Source organism: Peromyscus leucopus, chromosome 2, assembly GCF_004664715.2.
Source record: "Peromyscus leucopus breed LL Stock chromosome 2, UCI_PerLeu_2.1, whole genome shotgun sequence".
Taxonomy (NCBI): domain Eukaryota; kingdom Metazoa; phylum Chordata; class Mammalia; order Rodentia; family Cricetidae; genus Peromyscus; species Peromyscus leucopus.
Genome location: NC_051064.1, coordinates 61,243,528 through 61,258,176, shown reverse-complemented (window position 1 = coordinate 61,258,176; position 14,649 = coordinate 61,243,528). Strand labels below are relative to the sequence as shown.

Genomic DNA, 14,649 nt, shown 5'->3' with positions numbered 1-14,649 from the left:
ATCCGCCTGGCTCTGCCTCCCGAGTGCTGGGATTAAAGGCGTACACCACCACCGCCCTGCTATATATGCTATTATAAAAAGCTATTTCAAGGCTGGAGAGATAACTCAGAGGTTAAGAGCACTGACTGCTCTTCCAGAGGTCCTATGTTCAATTCCCAGCATCTACATGATGGTACACAACCACCTATAATGAGATCTGATGCCCTCTTCTGGCATGCAGTGCAAGCATACATGCAGGCAGAACACTGTACACATAATAAATAAATCTTTAAATAAATAAATAAAAACCTATTTCACATAATTAGATAATTTATTTCTATCACAAATAATGCTTTAATGTCTAGCTCTATGTCTAGATCTTTGCAAATAATCTTACATATTTCCTGAGTACAAATTCCAATCAGTTAAATTATTGGATAAAAGGTGTATTCCTGGGCCAGAAAGACTAACCACCAATCCTGACAACCTGAATTCAATTCTCAGAACCCACAGGGAGAGAACTGATTCCTCTGACCATCACACATGCACTGTAGCATATGTGCACACACATATGTGCACACACACACACACACATATGTGCGCACACACACAAACTAAATAAGAAAATGTTTTTTAAAGAGTGTGCTCATATTTAAAGACTATTACATAAATCATTAAATTCCCTAAATTCCTTTATAAAATATGAACCAGCCCATAAGCCATAGCAGTATATAAACTTTCTCAACATCTTTGACATGCTAGCTGAGGGTTATCATTATCAGCTTTGTCAACTTAATATCATGTCAAGCTCTAATTTTTTTTAAAGATTAATTTATTTATAAATTATGCATAAATGAGTGTGCCTGTATGACTTTATGTGTGGCACTTGCATGCAGTTACCACTGAGGCCTGCAGAGGGCACTGGATCCTCTGGAATTAGAGTTACAGGCAGTTGTGAGCTGCCTGATATGAGTGCTGGGAACTAAACCCTGGTTCTCTGGAAAAGCAGTAAGTGCTCTTACCTATTGAGCCATCTCTCCAGCCCTCCTTTATCTTTTTTAAACTCAAAGTTCTCTTGGCTTTTTGTTTAATCAGCATATAAGATATTAGATACAAGGCATTTTCAAACAAAATATATTTTAGTAGATACTCTCCCCCTCATCCCATTCCCCTTCATTTCCCCCTTCCAGTCGCTTTTCCTGTCTTACATATGCTTTTTCTAATCTCTCTCTCTCTCTCTCTCTCTCTCTCTCTCTCTATATATATATATATATATATATATATATATATATGAGATAGGGTCTTATTATTAGCTCTGGCTGTCATGGAACTCACTATGCTCACTATGTAGACCAGGCTGGCCTCAAACCTATAGAGATCCACCTGCCTCTGCTTCTCAAATGCTGGGATTAACAGCATAGGTCACTATGCCTAGCTCTAACTTCTTCTTTTTTTTTTTTTTTTCAATAATTGAGTAAAACCGAAATTTATTATAAGCCACAGTCGTCCTAGGGACCTCCATGCTATATATATAGCCTCTATGGTTCTATGGGTTGTGGTCTGATTGTTCTTTATTTTATATCTAGAATCCACTTATGAGTGAGTACATACCATGACTGTCTTTCTGGGTTTGGGTTACCTCACTCAGTCTAACTTCTTGATTACTGGTAAAGTAGAAAACTTTTGCGCTAGGCGGTGGTGGCGCACGCCTTTAATCCCAGCACTTGGGAGGCAGAGCCAGGTGGATCTCTGTGAGTTCGAGGCCAGCCTGGTCTCCAAAGCGAGTTCCAGGAAAGGTGCAAAGCTACACAGAGAAACTTTGTCTCGGAAAAAAAAAAAAAAAAAAACAACAAAAAAAAAACTTTTGCTTATGTTTATAAGTCAGTATTAATAGTTTTGAACTAGTTTGTCATCTATCATTACCTATGATTTCCTGAGGCTCAAAGAAAAACTGAGAGAAACTAGAAGATATTTGAAAACAAAAAAGGCAGCTGGGGACATGTCACTGTAAGAAGATTAGATATGGCCAGCAGAGAGAAGGGTCTCCCATTAGGAGGGCTACCTCTCTTTGTGGCAGGCATAACTACTACATAGAAATAGTCATAATATTCATTATTTGTATTGTATTTTATAGTTTATAGTTACCAGCACCATAACATTTAACCCTAATAATAACAAGGTCATTTGAGGGAAGGGATACTATAAACCAACCAAATTTAGTTGCTATTTTAGTATAGAAATTATAGCTATTCAAAGACAGGGTCTCACTGTGTGACCCTGGTTGGTTTGAAACTCATTAGTAGATCAGTTTGGCCACAAACTCACTAAAATCTGACTGCTTCTGCCTCCCAAACGCTGGGACTAAAGATATGCACCACCACACCTGGCTGACAAGATTTTTATACACTAAAAAAAAGACAAGATGAGGGCTGGAGAGATGGCTCAGAGGTTAAGAGCACTGACTATTCTTCCAGAGGTCCTGAGTTCATGAGTTCAATTCCCAGCAACCACATGGTGGCTCACAACCATCTGTAATGAGATCTAGTGCCCTCTTCTGGCTTGAAGGAATATATGCAAGCAGAACACTGTAAACATAATAAAAAAAAAAAAAAAAAAAAAAAAAAAAAGACAAGATGATGAACTCCAAGTCCATTCTCAGAGAAAACCACTCATCATTTCTTCTAAAGCTTCTAGAAATTCCTAGGAATGCATGAACATACATATGTCTTCTATGTACATATATATACATGTATATGTGTATACATACACACACACACACTCACACACGTATGTATACAAATACGTATGGTCATTACAAACACGCATCACCATACCAGCATGTTTGTGTAGGTTCCGGGAACTGAGCTCAGACCTGAAGGCAAGGACTCTACCAACCTTCTCCCTACCCTGCCATTTCTATTTTTTATTTTTATTTATTTATTTATTTATTTTGGTTTTTCGAGACAGGGTTTCTCTGTGTAGCTTTGCACCTTTTCCTGGAACTCACTTGGTAGCCCAGGCTGCTCAAACTCACAGAGATCGCTGCTCTGCCTTCCGAGTACTGGGATTAAAGGCATGCGCCACCACCGCCCGGCCCATTTCTATTTTTTAAAAGCAATCTATATCTTCAGAATCAGATGTACAAGCACAACACAGGTCAGTTTCACTTACCCGCCTAACTTCTACCTCAAACACCAGGATTGAGTCTGTTGGCTGAGTCCAGCCTATTACTCCTTCGGAGCCAGCAGCACAGGCTGAAGGGATGATAATTAACCGCTTTCCTCCTTTCTTCATGCCCAGTAGTCCATTCTCTAAGCCCTATAGAAACCGGAAGTAGGAAAAAACTCATCAGACAAAAAGAACATAAACATGCACACAAACACATAAACTTACATACACCACACACACACACACACACAGAAACAATAAACAAATGTAAAAAAAGAATAAAAGCTGGCACATCTGGAGTGGGGCAAGACATTTAAATGATGGGAGTGGGCACAGAATTATAGTATTAAAAGAGAATGGAAGCTATCACTTATTAAATCACATTTTTCCAGGTATAGCTATGGTTAAGCATTCCACCTGCTTGTTGTTGAATCCCATGATTGCTAGCACTGCCTTCACTTCTTAAGTGAGAAAACAGACTCTGGAGGTTCAATAACTGGCTTACAGATTACACAGTCAGTAGGTGTTAAGCTGATGTGGAACATGAGACCCGTCTAACTTCAAGGAGCATGCCTTAACTATTTAACAGAAAAAGTCTCCAAAGAATTTGGGCAAAACAGGCATAGGCAATGCAGTGAAAAAACATTTTGTACATGGATGAATAGACCCAGCACAATGCCCTAACATGCCCAATACCATGACACTGAACATATGTTAAAATGGCCACTTTATGATAAGCAAAATTCACAACTCAAATCCTAGAGCAGGGCTCCTCATGCTACACCCAGTCAAAAGACGAGAATCGAGCATCATGGCAACAGCTGGGAGAAACAGTGCCACTTCTCCATCAGGCTTCGGGAACAATGGAATAATTTCCTCAGAGCCACAGGAGGAAAAGGAAGGGAGAGTCTAAGAAAACAAATGCACTCCTCTTCAGCACAGCTTCTTCTCATAGGTAAGCATTCCCCAATGTCGACAGTGCAGAACACCTTTCCCCTCCCACTTTTCTTTTTGTTGTTGTTGTTGTTTTGTTTGTTTGTTTGTTTGTTTTGTTTTTCGAGACAGGGTTTCTCTGTGTAGCTTTGGAGCCTGTCGTGGAACTCACTCTGTATCCCAGGCTGGCCTCGAACTCAGAGAGATCCGCCTGCCTCTGCCTCCAGAGTACTGGGATTACAGGCGTGCGCCACCTCCCCCCAGCCCCTTCCCACTTTTCAACCAAGCATCTCCAGACTCTAGAAGATAAGGACAGGTTGAGGATGCTACAACATAAAAGCTAAATTCCAACAGGCTTTTACCTTGACAACTTTTCCTGATCCTAATTTCAGGCGAAGAGGTTTATCTTTGTTAGCAGTAGAGTCAAAAACCTGCCATTCGGTAAAGTAAAGAAAGTCAGTCAGTTTCAAAAACAATAATCCTCATGATGATAATCAACTACCGGGGTCAGTACTTCCGAACAGGAAACAACAGGTATGATGGGCACGTGGCTCCTGAAGAAGCTAAAAGGATGGGACTACGTCATGGTTGGAGGTTATCACAACGAACACCCTGGGAACAATGGTTTGCCAAGCTGGGGAACAGCACGCTCTGGCACCATCACATCTATAACACATTTTCAGTGACTGTACTCATTTGGTGCTGATACCGTCCTGCCAGGAAAGCTGGGGAGGATTACTAACCTCCCTGCACAAATGGGGAAACCCACGGGTTTCCTAGATTTGATCCAGGTCAAGCTGGGATACAGCTGGGCCTTGATCTGCGCACACACACCCCACCCCCCACCCCCGTTGCTTGTTGTTGTGTTCTGTCTTTTGTTTTGTTTGATACAGGCTTTCACTATGTGGCCCTGGTCAGCTTGGAATTCACTATGTAGATCTGGCAGGCCCTGAACTCATGGAAATCGGCCTGCACCTGCCTCCCAAGTGCTGGAATTAAAAACCTGAGCCACCATAGCCCACATATTCACACTTTTTAAGTCATACAACTCTTTCTGTCACATCCCATTGCTTTTGAGAACTTAACAGTATTAAAAACACAACAATTCCAACATATTTACAGTGTCTGGTAAAAGGAAAATGGTAGCTAGACACAGTGGCATGTGATTTTAATCCCAGAACTCTGGAAAGAGGGCAGAGGCAGAGGCAGGCAGATCTCTGTGATCTCCAGGTCAGCCGGGTCTACATAGCAAGTTGCAGGCCATCCAGGGCTACATAGTGAGTCCCTGTCTCTAAAAGAAAAAGAAAGATAGTGAGAAGGTCTAAAAATAAGATCTATTAACGCAAACAGTAATAGGTCCAGCCTATATTGTTTGCTCCCAGGGTCCGCGGAAGAGTCTACCAACCAGCTGAGGATTCTAATCTGAGGGCTATTCAATGAATCTAAGCACACTGAGTTCTTTAGTCCATTCACTTCATTCTTCTATGACGATTCTATCTGCACAGTTTCTTTTCTGCTCTCTTACTTAGCTCCTCTCAGTCCCTCCTGCTCTCCGTCCCTTCTGCTGTTCTCTCATCATTCTACCTAGTTCTTTCCATCTCTGTCCTCATCTTTGTTCTTCTCCATCAATCCTCTTCTAGTGCTCTCAGAGAACCAGTCTATATACCCACCCAGTAATTCTTTGGTAAAGCAATGTGAGGCTTGAAGTTTTCAGGGTCTCAGAGAGAGGTGATAAGGACCCACACATAAAGCAATTAATTGTCAGCTTCCAATTACAACCCAAAAGGGGAGTGACTAATGGGGAGTTCTCTGGTAGGGTCAACTAAAGGCTAAGATCACTAGGGAATTTATGTGCTCAAACTATAATCTAGAAATGCTAGGTAGAATGTTAGGGGTCAGTAAATCACAAGAAAGTAAACTGTCTTTGGCGCCACTTTTCCCACTCAGTCCGGCTGCAGCTGCTTTCTGATAGGGAGGGGGGCATATGTTAGGTGGCTAAGCAACCTATGTCAGAGCATGTAGTATTTGGTTAGTAAAAGCACTTTCACTCAGAGTAATTGCTGAGGAGAAAATCTAGGAATAGCACCTGGCTGAGGAGAAATAAAAACTTAATTTGCACAAGAAAGAAGCTTGGCACCTATTGCCTGCCTGGCCTGGAGGCAATCTCCTTGGGTCAGTGGGAAGAAACTGCCGTAACTCAGTATCTAGCAAATGGCTAAAACTTCATCCCAGGAATGTGAGCAGTAAATCTCTTAAGTTAGGTCTTGTGTAAATAACCCGGGGTGAAGGTAAGGAGTTTAGGATTTAATTGCTAGTGGTTCTTTTCTCTATCTGTGAGTGAGATGAGCTAATGTTTATCTATGTGCAGTTTTGTCCTTGGAAAAAGGTATCTTTGCTGAAATACTTTTGTCTGGAGAATGGCCCTGGCCAGATTTATGTTAATGAAAAATAAACACAGCTGGGGCAGTTGTCCAATTACCCCAAATGTATAGGGAAAGTTGTGCCCAAGATTGAGATGCCATCATGAGATTACATGTACACATAACATGGAAATGCACGGTAAATGCGGAGACTCATAGCTGTTATTGCACAAGAAGTTTACAACAAGAGACAGCCAGTTCATTCAAAAGGCAGTAATTCCATAATGCCTTGTGTGATGGTTTCCTCTAACAGAACCCTTAGTTCTGATAGGTTGACCTTCTGAACACTAGTTGTCACTGCTGTATACTCTCATGGACTTTCACTACCAGCAGCTCTCAATAATCTATTTCTTAAAGTTATATTCAAGTTTGAAACTGGCAGGGAGGACAAGACATAAGCATCAATTATCCTTAGGAAACTGTGTCCCCCTAGATATGAGATGGGGTGTGGGGTCACTGAGCACATTTGCACAGAAGTACTTCATGAATGTGTTTTGTGAAGACTGATTCAGTCTCTGCAAAGGTTTCTCCTGATCAGTAGCCACAGATCACATTCCATGTGCACATGGAAAGCCACGTGCCGCTTACACAGAAAGAACTTGGAGAGTACACTGTCTTACCTGGCCCAGCATCTGATTCTGAAGGAGCCAGCCTGTATAGGCTACTTCCAAAGAATCTCCAGTATCTACAGCAGGACCCTCTGCTGCAACCAGGTCCTGACACAGCACCGAATCCAAGGAAGAACTGCTATTGCATTTGGCCACACACACCTGCAAGTCAAATCACAGCACCATAAGCTTGCTTTAAGCTTCATATGTACCCATCCCATCACCGCTAATATTCTTTCCAAACAGCTGCATCTACTAACAAACAGATTACAAGTGTAGAAGTAAGCCATTCCAAAGTCAGTAATCGGGCCAGGAATCTAGGTGCCTAACAAGACAGCACTGGAGTCAGAATGTCTGGGTACAGAGCCAGGCAGTGCCACTTCTTAACTCTGACCTTCAGCAAATAACTTAATCTCCATAGATTTACCCGATCCCACTTGCAAAATGAAGAAGAGCTTTGCAAATCTTATAGGGTGGCTATGGAAATTAGACAGGCCAGTTCAAACAGTGCTTAGCAATGCACCTAGGAAATACCAGTAAGTAAACAGAGGCTCTGACCTCATGATCTAATAACCACCTCCCAAAGACCCAACCTCCTACTACCATTACCTTAGTGATTAGGTTTCAATAATGTGACCTCCTAGGGAAAGGTACATTCAAACCATAGCAGACAAAATCCATAGTACAAGCTTCTAAATAATTTTTCATGAGGTAGGAAGATAAAATACAGAAACTATAGAACTCTTGAAGGAATATACATGCATACACTTACTATATACATAAAAAACAATGTAATGTGTTAATATGTGTTACTCTGGGTAGTAAAGTTACGAATGTGTGTGCGCTACATGCTTGTGTGTGGGTACATGTGTGTGTGTACATATGTGTAGAGGTCAAAGGACTAAAGTGCAGAGACTATAAGTACTCACCACCACTCTTGGCTTTCTCTTTATCACACAGTGCTGGGGATCGGACTCAAGTCCTCATGTTTACATGACAAACACTTTACCAACTAGTTCTTAAATGATTTTTTTTAGATGTTTTTCTACAATGAGCTTATAAAATTTTAAGTCTTTTGATATGCTACTTCTACAGGTTTCATGTATCTTTAAGAAAATTGTGTAGCAAAAAAGGTAGGGATTTTTGCATCTGTATATGTGTGTGGTATATGTGTATCTGTGTTCACATGGGTGGGCACATGGATATGAGGCTGTGTGTGTCTGGAGGCCAGAGGCTAATGCTAGGTGTCTTCTTTGATTACTGTATTTACTGAGGCAGGGTCTCTGGCTGAAGGCAGAGCTCCCTGATTCTGTTAGTCTAACCGGCCAGTTTGTCCTGGGAATCCCTCTCTGCCACACCCATCCAGCACTTATTTGAGTGCTAGGGATGTGAACTCTGGTCCTTACACTTGTATAGCAACAAGTGTTTTAACACAGGACCATTTCTCCAGCCCAGCAAAAAAGTTTAATCAAATAAGCTAACATTTCCCCATTTTTCCCTTTAAATATTTCCTCAGGCAATTTCAATAAGAATGTCTATTCTTTTCCTGAAACACAGCAAGCTTAGTGGGTTCTTTACCTTGTCATTAATAACACAGAGCAGTTATGGTTTTGCCATAACTTAAATAAGGAAGACTCCAAACAAGTGCTCTGGCTTTGCACAGGAAAGAGTAAGAAGACGTCACCTGTTTATTGAACGCCACAGCAGCCTTCTCTGACTCAAACATGATAGACCAGTTTTGTCTCTGGTCATCATAAAAGGTGCTGTAGTTATTGGACCGAACCTGGGGGCACAAAAAAGTCTGGGTAATTCAAGCAGAGCAGCACGTGGGTAAATCTGACTGTCTCAGCTCCCAGAGGAGGACTGAGGACTGGTTCAGCGACTCAGGCAGTAAACAGGAACCCCCCACACCCACCCACACACACACACACACACACACACACACACACGTCCACTTTCCCAAAAGGAGCCAGGAGACCTTTCTGAAGGGCTGCTTACTGGTGTCTAGGCCTGAGCAGAGGATCTTTTTTGATCAGAAATGTTCAGGCCCATCTTTCCCACAAACCTAATGGGGCTAGAGATTCCAGTAGGAGGGACTCTTACCATTAGCTCAAAGTTCAGATGAATTGTAGCAACAGTCACTGGCTGCTGCTGACTGATGTAAAGAAGAATCCTATACTGTAGTCAAACACAATGGACAGGAAAAGAAAACAGGCCATCAGTAAGACATGAGGCTATGCTTCCTACAGCCATAAATCTCAAAACCGTTCAGTCTGTGAAATAGGATTTTTCACTGGCCATTTACCTCCTCTCATTCTGGCCTCACTCTTTAACTGTAAATAGCAATAACTGTATTTTGTTGGCATTTCCATTCATATGAGGGGTAACTAAGGGATAGTGGCTGAATGCTTTACAGAAAATGCAAGTCAGATTTGGAGGTGCATGCCTGTAATCCCAGCTCTTGGGAGGCTGAGGCAGGAGGATTGTCATGAGTTTGAGTTCAACATGAGCTATAGAATGAAATCCTGTCTCAAAAACACCAACCAACCAACCAACAGCAAAAATCTTTTAAATTTGAGGGGGAAAAAAATCACATAAATCATACATGTACAGTTCAGTGAATTTTCACACATATATGTGCCCATGTGGCAACCAGCCAGATTGAGAAAAGACCATTGTTTCCTACATCCTAATAGCTCCCCTGCCCCTTCCCATCAGTAATCTCTCCCTACCAGGGAACCACTACTACGACTCAGTCATAGACCAATTTCATTATAGTTAAATTACTATAAATGGCTTATAGATCTTGATTTTTGTCCTGCCTTTTTCATTTAATGTAGACTAAGCCTTGTCACTTAATTTACCAGTACTTGGTTCTCTATTGTCCATTACTATTATTTTATATGAATATACCACAACCTATTTACTCACTCTCCTAGTCGTGGCTATTCAAGTTGTGTCCAGTTTGAAACCATATGGATAGTGCATCTATGAACTTCTCCATGTCTTACAGAGGACGTGGACATGTACCTCCTTCAACCTAATGAACTTCCATTCAAGTTTCCCATAGTAACAATCTACTGACAATAGGTTCTCCCAACTTTCGTTTGTCTGCAAATTTATTTTGTCCTCATTTCTTATGGGCATTTTTCTTGGCATAGAATTATACACAGGGGGTCAGCATTATAGCACAGGGCTACAGCATGTACTTAGAAAGGTCATGGGTAAGAAAACCAGGGTTGAACTTTGAGGGTACTGAGCTAATAAAGCAAGTCAATCACAAAAAGATAAATGTCACATGATTTCACTTATATGAGGTATCTAGAACAGGTAAATTCCCAGAGACAGCAGATTAGAGGTTATGGAGGAGTAAGGGTAGGGAAATGGAGGGTTACCACTTAATGGATCGTTTCTGTTTGAGATTACAAAAAAAAAAAAAAAAAAAAAAAATGGGACTAGTAGTGATGAGCACTTAATACTGTAATTAAAGCCTCTGGATTGGAGCTAGAGAGACAGGTCAGCAGTTAAGAGCACTGGTTATTCTTCCAGAGGACCTGAGTTCAAGTCCCAGCACCTACATGGTAGCTCATAACTCGAGTTCCAGGGGATCCTATACCCTCTTCTGGCCTCTTTTGGCACTAAGCACATAAGTGGTACACAGACAGACAGACATGTAGGAAAACCACCCATATACATTATATAAATAAATATAAAATAATTAAAAAATAAAACAAAATAGCCACTGGGCTGTGTACTTAAAATGTTAAAATGCAAAATTTTATATATAAAAAAATGTCACAGTCAGCCTCTATGTGCCTGGATTCCAGTTCTGGAGATTTAAACATATACTTCTTCTTATAGTCCTTGAATAATATAGTAACGATTTATGCAGCACTTACATCTATCAGATGGTACAAATAACCTAGAGCTGACTTAAAGTATAAGGAAGAATGTACAAGTACAGCCCTCTGCCACTTTACAGAAGGATCTTGAACATTCATTTATACATGGGGAGGAGAGGACCCTAGAACCAATATCCCAGAGACTTAGGGATGACATGCGCATGTATGCTATATATATCAATTAAACAAACACAAACGAACAAATAATTAAAATTCACCCTCTGGACAACAGACATAATGGCTCAGTGGTTAAGAGCATTGCTTCTCTTCTAGAGGACCTGAGTTCAGTTCCCCAAATCCATGATAGGAGGCTCAAAACCACCTGTAACTCTAGCTCTAGGGGAAGAGATGCCTTTGGCCCCCTCAGGTACCTGCACTCATAGGTACATTCCCACATGCAGACACAAATACTTACACATAACTAAAAATAATTAAAATTATATATATATATATATATATATATATATATATATAATATATATATATATATATGGGTTTTTTGTTTGTTTGTTTGTTTTTGACTAGACCAGGCTGGCCTCGAACTCACAGAGATCTGCCTGGCTCTGCCTCCCGAGTGCTAGGATTAAAGACATGTGCCACCACCACTCAGCTATAAATAAATATTTTTAAAAATGGAATTTGTCCTCAGAAACATGGGGGGGGGGCGCAGGATGTGAGGGCTGATAGGTGGTTTCACCTGCAATACTATTTTTCAAAGTGAAAGGCTGATCACCACAGTTCAACTGTGGACTGAAGTGGTTGTAAGAGGATTAGACATTTACTAAGAATCAGTTTATCATAATTAGAGTTGGCTCAGAGGTTAAACATAGTTGCTGCTCTTGAATAGGGCCCAGGCTTGATTCCTGGTACCCACATGTGGCTCACAACCATCCTAACTTCAGTTCCAGAGGGATCCCATTCTCTCTTCTCACCTCTGTGGGCACAGTGCACTCACTTGGTACACAGAAAAATAATGCAGGCAAAATATTCTTATACATAAAATAAAACAAATAAATCTTTAAAATATTTTAAGAATCAGTCTACTTCTGAGTTGTCCTGATTCTCAGGCAGCACCTTGCCAAGCTTTTGGCTGAAAGCCTAGACTGTCTCTCCAACTCCTTCGTTCTTAAAGTTCTACTCAACAGAGATTTTTAGCTGAGTTCTTTAGTACTTCCCCATGAAGTTCAAAATCTAGCAAATACAAGCAGAGGAAGAGAGTTGCTATTGTGTAGGTCTCTCCCTCTACAAGTGTTTCTCCTATGCACCACAAAGCTGCAGTAATCGTTCCAACTCTGGCATAGTGCCAGGACTTCCATAGCACCCCTGAATTCCACAAATGTCTAGGGGGGAAAACCGATGTAGAGCTGCGAGACTCTGGTTTTGTCAACTTCTCTTCTCTTGAGCAGTCTCTCTGCTTGTGTCATACCTGCTGCCTAGACTACACCTAAAGTCAGCAATGTACTCAAGATAGAGAACAGAGGCACCTCATTGGTGGTTTTTCCCTAAGATTTTAATTTATCTTCCCTTTAACATTTCTATAGCTCTCCAGCGAGGTTTTTATCCAAAAAACTTTACAATATAACTGTTGCAATTTATCTGTGTCTTCCTTCCTTCCTTCCTTCCTTCCTTCCTTCCTTCCTTCCTTCCTTCCTTCCTTCTTTCTTTCTTTCTTTTTAATGACAGGACCTCACTGTGTAGCCCTGGCTGGCCTTGAACTCCTATGTAAACCATATCTCCCTTGAGCCCACAGAGATCCTCCTGTCTCTGCCTCTCAAGTCCTGGGATTAAAGGTGTGTGCTTACCATTCAGCTATCAGCTCCTATTCTTTATTTAATGTGAACGGGTGTTTTGTCTGCAGGTATATCTGTGCACCATGTCTGTACCTTGTGTTTGATGCCTGTTGAGGCCAGAAGAGAGCATTGGATCCCTAGAACTGGAGTTATAGACAATTGTGAGCAGCAATGTGGATGCTGGGAATTGAACTGGATCCTCTGAAAGGGCAACCAGGGCTCTTAACCACTGAGCCATCTCTCCAGACCCCCAAATTTATTTTCTTTTCTGTGTATGTGTGTATGGCCTACATGTATGTCTATGCATCACATGCATGCAGAGGCCAGAAGAGGGCATCAGGTTCCCTGAATTGGAATTACAGACAGTTGTGAGCCAATATGTGAGCACTGAGAACCAAACTCAGGTCCTCTGGAAGAGAAGCTGGTGCTCTTAACAACTAAGCCATATCTCAGCCCCTTATCTGCTTCTTTATAATTGCTTCTCCAACCTACTACCTCTTTCTGGCCGTCAAGCATAGTGATGTCTCACAGCTCGAGTTCTAAGATCCAAACTGTAATCTCTAATGAATTAACAGGTCTAGATAACAGTCAGCAGCAGCTGCTAAAACACAAAACAAGAGACGGCCAGACATCATTTGCTTCCTGATGGGAGGATGGAAGATTTAAGGGACACAGGGACCAACTGCAATGGGTAACCACACTAGATGTTGATTCAAATGGATGTACAAGAAGAAAAACAATACAGGAACAAGGAAATTTGAACACTTCCTGGTAGTGACTGAGATTAAGATGTACTGTTTACTTCTTTAGGTGTGATAATGACCTGACAGTTTTGTTTTTAAGTATCTCCTCTCTTAGAATTATATACTAAAGCATTTACCACTGAAATTGTATATTGAGATCTGTTCAAAATAAGCTGAGTGTGAAAAGAAAGGTGAGGGTGTGATCACAGATGAAAGACTTAATAACCCTAGCAAGAGCTTAGTACTAATACTTGTGGCTGCATATTTAAGCCCTGCTGATTTGTGTTTCAAATCTCCCATACCTGTTTTTGTGTGTCTTACAGTGCTGTCCATTGTATCAGTTACCATGGGCAACTAATCTTAGCTTTGTGCTGAGAGTGGCAGAGCAGCAGGAACCCTGTGTTCTCTGGGCCTCTGAAATGCTAGAATTGATGTTCAGCTCAATAATGTCTAACTCAATGTTCTGGAGCGGTATTTGAGCTAGATGTACCAACTCAAAGAAGTCAGGCTTAGGGGTGTTTGGTGATATCCACGACACTTCACCCTGACTAATGTGCAGTGATCAACTGCTCAACCTTGTTTTCAGACTTGCAAAGGATAAATATCAGTCATTAGCTGATAAAGATGGAATGTGCTGACAGTACAATGAATGATCATTAACTACCCAACAAAGAACATCCTTAACAGTTTACTCCAAAGCTTTCCAGCTCTGACACTAGAACCATCACAAATGAAACGTCTAAAGCAAACATTCTGAGCAGCTGCACCTGCTTTAATGCCTAACAGTATGCAAACTGAGGCCATTTACTGAATCCTACACACTCAGACTTATCATTAGTAGCCACTGTTATCCTGACACACGAGCCAGATCAGGCAGATAAAAACCAGACCCCTGGTACTAACAATACTTGGGATGTGGCATATGAATTGATGTGGGGCTTCTCACCTCTCTGGTTGTGTGGTTCCCCAGGACAGCAGCTCCGAATTTGCCCTGCTTTGCATATTGACCGTTTATGCTATTAAAGCAAGAAAACAACAGATATCAGGACCTCTATAAACCATGAAGAGCCAGCACTGTTTTGATACAGCTAGGCATCTGGCCTCTA

At 41.3% G+C, this 14,649-nt stretch overlaps 1 protein-coding gene across 2 annotated transcripts in view; it reads right to left on the bottom strand.

Annotated features, from left to right (window-relative positions):
- Fkbp15 (FKBP prolyl isomerase family member 15) overlaps positions 1-14,649 on the bottom strand; it is a 63,993-nt gene that overhangs the window by 36,639 nt on the left and 12,705 nt on the right. Inside the window, exons 4-9 of one of the 2 annotated variants that reach the window (XM_037202607.1) lie at positions 14,490-14,559; positions 9,212-9,286; positions 8,793-8,891; positions 7,121-7,270; positions 4,443-4,511; positions 3,151-3,297 (exon numbers count right to left, since the gene is read on the bottom strand). In XM_037202607.1, coding sequence (XP_037058502.1) covers positions 3,151-3,297; positions 4,443-4,511; positions 7,121-7,270; positions 8,793-8,891; positions 9,212-9,286; positions 14,490-14,559 — 610 coding nt within the window. The other variant, XM_037202608.1, reaches the window with a different exon arrangement.